Below are 8641 nucleotides of genomic sequence, written 5' to 3' on the forward strand. Positions count from 1 at the left end.
CCAGGGAGGATGCCTTGTCCATGAGACGGGAAAAAGAATTAAGGATTAATGTGTGGATACCTGAGTCAAGCTTTTGAATGTACTAAGCACATGCCGGGAAAAATGGTAACCGGTAAACCTAGTACCTGAGTGAAGCCGGGCGCAGACTTTATCCCTCATGCGACCTGAGACTGGGTCTCCCATGCTAGCTATGGTGGGTACAAGTGTGGTCACTGCACGGCGGCAGCCGGGGTCAGTGAAGCATTGTATGCCAAGGCGGTGAGGCCTGGACGCGAACGGGGAATCGATGGGGACGGTTGTCATGTGTGGGGTCGGAGTACCCTGACATGCCGTGTGTTTAGGTTTACCTTGCAAGGTTAAAACTCGATTCGAATCGTCTGCTTCTCGCAGCTAATGAGACTGCTTGACCCCTTGTACTGCATCGAGTAAGAAGTGAAATGAGGTTACATGAGATAATTTGTTGATTGAACTAAATGCTTGTCACCATGTATGCTTAGAAGGAGCAAATCTAGCTAAGCTAATGATGATAGAATCTGAAAAGCTAAAAATTGATTTTAGAAACAGCTAGTGCTTTTGGCAAACCAAACCCCTCAGCCAAACAGCTGCATAGTCTAGAGGTATAGGAGTAGACTCCTCACACCGGTTAAGTCTAGCTGAGTATTAGTATACTCAGCCTTGCTTGTGGCACAATTTTTGCAGGTACCATTCAAGAAATGGTTGATGGTGTGACTTGGCCTACCACCCTGCCACCGGGTTGGACGGTCGAGTGGGATGTTGCTCCGGCAAGAGAGGAGCACGAGGAATAGTGGGCTAGGCCTTGCCCAAATTCCTCGATACCGACGACATCGATTATTCGCTGCACTTTATTTTGTGAACTTTATTCGTTACTCAGAAACTCCGATCTATGTAATAATTCAACACTTAATTTGAGGTTTCCTGTTTTATTGTATTTCTTCTGTGACTCACCTTCGAGTGAGATTGTGGAATTTGATCCTGGTTAAGTGGCTCTATCAGACTAGATCTGAGGGACTGACGGGTTATTCCGATTTAAGTGTGTTATGGCCCCTGAGGCGTGACTTAGGCACTTAAGCTGGAATAATTCGGGTGGTTCCGCTACATCATCATAAATAATTAAATAAATATTGATCAGTCTTAGCTATAGTACTTTCACATATACCACTCAAGAATTTAGTATTGGCAAAACTATTATGCTTCATAAACTATTTTTGCTTTTGTAGGACATATGAACTTAGGTTATATAAGAGTAAACCATAATACTGGTCTGAAATAAGAGTTCATACTTAGGTTATATAAGAGTAAGAAGATCAAGTTCTAAACATAAGCACATATATCTTTGGGTTATCACCTTTCTAGCTTCAGATGACACCTTTTGAGCGAATGATTTACTTAGAGGAACTGAACCACTAAAGACAACACAACTACCTAAAGTTTTGGGTAGAGTAGAACACTCGCTTTGGCCAGGGCACCTGTAAAAATGGGGACACAAGTTGTATTGGTATCATCTTATGACCTTGAATACTAAACACAAATTAAGCTCAGTGATTTACCTCATACTCAATTCATGCACATAATCAATAGCTTTAAGGACTTCTTTCTCATCTCTACCAGTTTTCTACAAAAAAAGAGACCACAATAGTGGAATAAATAATTCAAACTGATATATGTGCTGCCGAAGGCGGCGACGGAGAGGGCCCCGCCGCTGACACCTAGTCGCTGCAGAGTTATTTCTACTCCATACTTCACCGTGTGAGATCTTGCAAACCTGAGGTATGAATCTCTAATAGCATGAATCTAAGTAGCAAGTGATAGCACATATCACAAAACAGTTGGTGTGAAAACCAAATAAATTAAAAACGATGAGATAGAGTACACAAGTCACTCTAGCCACAACGAAACGAGCACCTTACCCTGTAGAAAGTCCTCCTTTGAGTACAAGCTGTTATAGTCAACATCAACATCCGTCTCAGATTTGGAATCCAGGAATTCTGATACCTGAAACAAGTAACAGGAAAGATAACGATAGTATCATACGTAAGTGACATAAATCATAAATGGGAACTCCATGCTTTAGATAAGCGGCTTAAAAAATACGTTCCTAAAGTGGCCTACAACTAAATGTATAATAATGTACTAGTCCACCTCATAATCGTGCACAAAATCATTTCAAATAAACTCATAATTTTAGACATAAACTTCACATATAAACACAATCAACACAACAACACTGATAGGACCCGTCAGATAGCCGATAAAAATTCTGAACTCATCCTACGCAATTTTAGTTCACCACAATCATAACATCGAACCTATAAAACCTAGACTTGGTCATATCATTATAAATAATGGGACAACTAAACAAACACTTTATGGCGAGGCACTTCAACGATCATCTAATATAAGCACTACAAATACTTAATACCACAACAATATCTACAAAGAAAAGAGAGGAAAGAATCCTTCCCTGTATAACTCAATGGACTAGCACGCAAGCACTGCTACGGATCATGAGGTTATCCCAGAGCACATCAACCTCAATAAATTCCGAATACACAAGAACGACGTTAATCCCATGACTCAGGCGTCCCACCGAATACCTGGCGAGCATCACATGACCTCACTCCTTTAATTACTTCCTTGCTCAAACATGGGGATTTCAATTCTTCACCAAAAATGCACACATATACACAATTAATAATTAAGCACGGGCGCCGGATGGGAAACAAACAGAGCAAAACACGACACGGACGTGACCTGAGCAAACATCGGCGTGGAGCTAGGACCAAGCAGAGGAGGTCCGAAAAGGAACGGTACCTAGATGCTTGACCACGCCATCGGGAGGGGCTGGGAGCTCGGCATCGACCTGGGCGTCGATGGAGAGGAGGAGGGACGGGAGGGGGCGCTCGCGTGCTGGCATGGGGAGGGCGCGGCGAGCAGAACGGTCGGACCTGGCAAACCTGGTCGGAGCACGGAGGGAACCAGGGGGATGGAGGAGCTGGACGTGAGGGCGACGGCATGTCTGACGTTGGGGCTGGGGCGAGCTCACCAAGGAAGCAGGGGCACAACCATGGTAGGGTTGCTGCAGAGAGGAAGATGGAGGGAGGGGCATCGGCTGGACACAACAACAGGAAGGGGAGCTGGTTGGACCCGAGCAGGGCGACGTCGGCAATGGAGGTTTGGGCATTCGAGACGCTCGGCATGGGAGAAGCCAGGAATGGCGCTTGAGGAAGAGAGATGCTGGTGAAGGGATCTCACGTGTGGGGGAGGAAAACTGGGCTCCATAGCGGCTGAAAGGATAAGTATGGTTGGAGAATCTCCTGTTGAGCGATTTACACCAGGATAAGGCCCTTAGAGCATCTGCAGTAGTTACCTTAAAAATGATCCTAAATATCTATTTAGAAAGTTGCTAAACAGATTTCACGAGAGATAAAATGCCTAGTCTCCAACAGATCCTTAAACTTAGGAACTAAATCAATATTGAATCTCCGTCGACTGCTCATCCACCACAAGTGATGTTCTAAAACGTCTTCATCTGAATCTCACGAGAAGCAAGTGTAGCTGGATCTGTTACTTGCACTTGCAGACGAACGGCTTCCTTGAAACTTCCGTACATATGAGAGAGAGAGAACGTATGCAGCTTTAATTCTTCGTGCATCTATGCAGGTGTATTTCTCCTTTCTCCGTACATCCAAGTGCTGAGGTCAGTCTGTGCTCAACATATTCACGTCGTCGTAAATAAACACTCTCATTTAGTAAGTGCATGTTGTGTCGTCGCTGCAAAAGATTATTTCCTTCTATTCTTCACAAATTCTGATTCATTATTATGTATTTACATTTCATTTGATGCGTCCCGTGTTCCGACGGCTCTTGGGCGAGTTTTTTTTCTTTTCCACAGAAAAATGGCAGAGAAACATTGGCGCCAAACTTGTTTTCGCGATGATATTGAGCGGAAGACGCATTTCGGGACTCCTTCTTTGTTCCTACATTTGAGAACAAAATAGATTTACATAGGAAGTTGGTACATTTAGAAAGTTAATTTAAGGAACTACTGGAGCATATTTTTTGTTAATTTTCCCCTAAACCAAAATATAGGATGCATTTTAGGTAACTACTGTAGTTGCTCTTACGGAGGACAATGCCGACTACAGAAAAGGCTAGAAGCCCTAAGCGGCTGGAGATAGGGCTGATGATTAGTAATAGAGAAATTAGATCTTTCTCCCATTTTCTTCAACAAAAAAATACAAACCCGAGCTCTAAAATTAGGGTTTGAACATGGTATAAGTGGATCAGATCACAACGATACGGGTCGACGGTACTTGTGACATGGTTTGATTTAATCGAAACCAAATTGAATTTACCTGAATCTCATTTATATTGGCAAAATCAAATTTCAGAAATCCGAGTTCTGGTATTAGGATTTAGACGTGGTCTAATTTAGTCGGACCAAAATTATATGGGTGATTGTATTTAGACAACGTTTGCTTAAGTTTGAAATTGGACAAAAATGTATCTGTTGAGGAACATATTTAATTTCTTCGCCTTAATGAATGGGGAAACTTATTAATTGCGAATACACACTCTCGACTCCAATTTTCTCGGTCTAGTTTAATCTCGCATCAACACACTGTCGCCGAGCTTCTTATAAACTTTACTCGGGTCAAAAATTACAAGAGTGGGTCAAGGTTCCAAATTCTTATCCGCTTAATCGATAAATTTTAATCAGACACAAATTTCGACATTTCGCGAAATAAATACGAGAGATTAATGTGGCATCGAAATTGTGATCCTTTCTAAAGCGACGTCACGCAACGTTCACGTGGGCGAGAGGCTGCGTGCTGTCTAGACACGGATTTGTACCCGCCACACGCGTCATGATGTCTGACCACAGATAGACATGGGCAACGCAAGCATGAAAGAATATCAAACGAATTTTAAGGAACCATATTCGATTTCAAAGATTAGAGTTTGGGCAAGACGTCGATGGCTCAACCCAAACGATATTGGATCTGATGTTTCGGAAGATTACTAAAGTCTGATTTTTTGCAAAATAAATTAGGACAATTTAAACAAATGGAGACAGACACGTTATCAAAATCGTGATAGATGAAGATGATCAAAATTTAGTTTCCATTTTATCCACCGCTATCACATGTTAAAGTCCGCACTCGTGGTCGAGCCGACGATAAACACCTGGGGTGTTACAGATAAGTTTTACATTTATATCATATATATCATCAAACTAAGTCAAATTAACTATTCACTATGTTTTTTTCACAATAAAACTTATCAGAAATATCATATTAAGATGGTTTCGTATTTAGAAGTGTCTAGTATACCCACTAACATCTAAGTCAGTTCTTATATCCTAGACGACTCTAATAATATCTTTATTTGAGATGGTTTCATATGTAGAAGTGTCTAATATACTAACCAAAATCTAAGACAATTCTTAAAATCATAATGAATCAAAAGGTATATTTATTTAAGATGGTTTTCAATAACAATCCGTCTTAAATCAACATAAGACATTTCTTACGATGTAACCGTCTCAAAACACTTCTTTATTAAAGACGGATCTCCAACAAACTGTCTTACCTTATTCATCACCATATGATAAAAGACGCTTCTATAAAATGCACCTGTATCTGTCTTAAAATGTGTGTCTTAAATAAGCATGTTTCTAGTAGTGTCTTGGGTATATCTTCGAGTCGGATACGGATCTGATGATAGGCTGACCTGAGGTCAATTTTGGAGAATACCCTTGCTCCAGTAAGTTGATCGAACAAGATATCGATCCAGGGGAGAGGGTACTTATTCTTGATCGTGACCTCATTAAGGGGTCTGTAGTCCATGCACATTCGAAGCGTTTGATCCTTCTTCTTGACAAAGATTGTGGGACATCCCCAAGGTGATGAAGTAGGCCGAATGAATCCCTTTTCAAGCAAGTCTTGTAATTGCGTCTTGAGCTCCGCCAATTCATTTGGTGGCATCCGGTACGATCTTCTAGAAATAGGGGTTGTACAGGGCTTCAGTTCAATCACAAACTCTGCATGCCTTTCTGGAGGTAATCCAGGCAGATCTTCAGGAAATACATCCGGAAATTCACATACTACCGCAATATCCTGGATTTCTGGTATAATAGCTTCATAGACCCTTCCAAATGGTTTGGTTGGGACAACTATAGGGATGGACAAGAGAACTTCTTCATGGCCATGGCTCAACTTGATAGTCCTTAAGTCAGTGTTGAGGATAGCTTTATGCTGGGCCAACCAATTCATGCCTAGTATCACATCTATATCTTGGCCTTTCAAAACAATCATGTTGGTGGGAAAATCCCGTTCAGCCAATGTTACTGGCACATGGAAGGCTACTTCGTTAGTAAATATTTGTCCCTCGGGCGAATGAATAATAAACCCTTCCCTTGATTCAGTGTAAGGAATGCAATATTTTTCCATGAATATCTTGCTTATGAATGTATGCGAATCACCAGAATCGAAGAGAATGACTGCTGGGTGATTGGCCACAAGGAACATACCCATCATTACTGGCTCTCCTTCCGGTGTAGTGGCCACTTCCGTGTAATAAATTCGCCCAGTTTTCTTCACATTTTTGCCCGCTGAATTATTTGCCATGTTCTCTTTGCCTTGATTTGAGCTCCCTGAGTTCTGCTAATTGTTGCACTTATTCTGCCTCGGATATGGGCAGTCTTTGATAAAATGACCAGACTTCCCACAGTTGAAGCAGCCAGTTGAGGAACTAGGGAGGGCGGGGAAACGAGCACCAGGGGCACTCGGCTGATTTGTAGAAGTGGGGGCAGTGGTAGGGCGAATGAAAACAGGTTGTTTGAATGGATAGGAGGGTGGACGAGGCAAAGAACGATTCTGATTGAAAGGTCGGATTACATACCTTGTTCGCTTCTCAGGTCCCTAATTGGACTTGTCACCTCCAAATCTCTTGGATTTTCCTTGGCCTGTATTCTTCGCTTCTACTGCCAGCTCCGTGCTGACAGCCCTGTTGTATGTAAGATCTAGGCAGGTGGCCATTTTCCTTTGGAGCCGGTCGTTCAGTCCTCTCATAAAGCAGTTCTTCCTTTTCAGGTCAGTGTTTACTTGGTCAATTGCATATTGGGATAAATGATTAAACTTGTTGAGATACTGCATCACAGTATCCCCTCCTTGTTTTAGTCGAATAAATTCCTCTTGTTTCATGTGAAGCACTCCTTCTGGAATATAGTGTTCACAGAATGCCAATTTAAATTCATCCCAAGTGATCTGATGTCCGGCTTGTCGAATCACCACAAAATTTCCCCACCAGGTACTGGCAGGACCTCTTAGTTGCTGAGAAGCGAACAACGACTTCTATGTTTCCATGCAGCGGATTAATCTGAACTTCTGCTCTATTACCCTGATCCACTCATCGGCTTCAAGAGGATCTTAAGCTTTAACAAAGAGTGGGGGACGCGTTTCAGAGAAGTCCAGGTATGAAGTTTCACGCGGTCCCTGGGGAGGAGCCCTTCCGCCTTGCTGCTGGAATTGGTTACCCGCCATTTCACGTAAAAAGCGGGTATTATCTGCAGTCGCGTTGACCAAGGCAGCGATAGCCTCGGCCAGCGTTGGTGGTACAGGTGGTGGATTAGGAGTAGCTTTCCGACCACGGGAAGTACCCGCACCGTCATGCGCACGAGTCCTTGATGGCATCTGAGGCAAAGAAACATTTGGGAAAAAATATAACATGCCGATACACACCATCATTTTACATTACCAAGATGTAATGATACAGACTCAAGTGTACAACATGACTTCATTATTTATTTTACATAGGTATAGTTCCTAAACTAGACTAGTCTAGTCTTTGTAATCTTTTGTTGCTTCACTATCTGCTATAGGAGACTGCTCATCAGCCAGGTTCATAGAAGGAGGGGGCTTAAAAAGATCTAGTTCCCCATCCGGTCTTTCACCTGCTGTCCCTGATGGTCCGGCTCTCATTCCAACAGGTTCGGCGGGCACGTCCGGGTGTAGTCGACCATACAGTACATGTACTTCCTCATGTAGAGTATTACAATATACTTGCAGGTTATCAAGGGCCGTGCTGAGATCATCCACAGGAGCTCGAGCTTTTGCTTCAGGATGCCAAGCGATCGAGCGCGAGTTGATGGCTCAATCAATGACCGAGTCTCGTTCGGAGAGCTCAAACCGCAAGCGGCCGACTTCGGTTGACAACTCAGCTATACACTAACTGTTGTTGGTCACTTGTTCAGAAATGCTATGAGTTAAGAACAAGGCAACACAAAAATGTGTTAATGGTTAATGCCCTTCGTCCTTCAAAGTATTATTTTCCTAAGGATATAACGATCTTCGGACGAAGGTCTTGAAGGACGTACCTTCATCATCACAACATACATTAATGAAAGACAAAGCATATGAAACATGGGAAATAACATGAATAATCATATGACACCGTAAATATATCTTTTATAATATAATCATGAATGAATAAGAATAATATTGAATTACATCTATACCTTCGGCTTGATAGAAGGCAAAGGTACAAGCGTGACGCACGACCGAGTACAAGTCAGCGTGAACAGTACGGGGGTACTGTTCATCTATTTATAGGCACAGGG

The 8641-nt window shown here is 42.5% G+C and overlaps 1 protein-coding gene across 2 annotated transcripts; it reads right to left on the minus strand.

The window, feature by feature from the left end:
- Positions 1–347: 347 nt before the first annotated feature.
- On the minus strand, positions 348–3306 carry LOC103646907 (uncharacterized). Of its 2 annotated transcripts, none has more exons than XR_562532.3 (4): positions 2833–3306; positions 1929–2013; positions 1569–1783; positions 348–1487 (listed from the first exon to the last, which is right to left on the minus strand). XR_562532.3 is itself a non-coding variant. In XM_008671528.3 (4 exons), the coding sequence occupies exons 1-4, from the start codon at positions 3216–3218 to the stop codon at positions 1307–1309; spliced, it is 717 nt and encodes a 238-aa protein (XP_008669750.1). In that variant the 5' UTR covers positions 3219–3306; the 3' UTR covers positions 348–1306. The 2 variants fall into 2 exon arrangements, 1 of the variants encoding a protein (XP_008669750.1); XM_008671528.3 differs by having other exon boundaries at positions 1569–1633.
- Positions 3307–8641: the final 5335 nt, after the last annotated feature.

Source organism: Zea mays, chromosome 2, assembly GCF_902167145.1.
Source record: "Zea mays cultivar B73 chromosome 2, Zm-B73-REFERENCE-NAM-5.0, whole genome shotgun sequence".
Lineage (NCBI taxonomy): Eukaryota > Viridiplantae > Streptophyta > Magnoliopsida > Poales > Poaceae > Zea > Zea mays.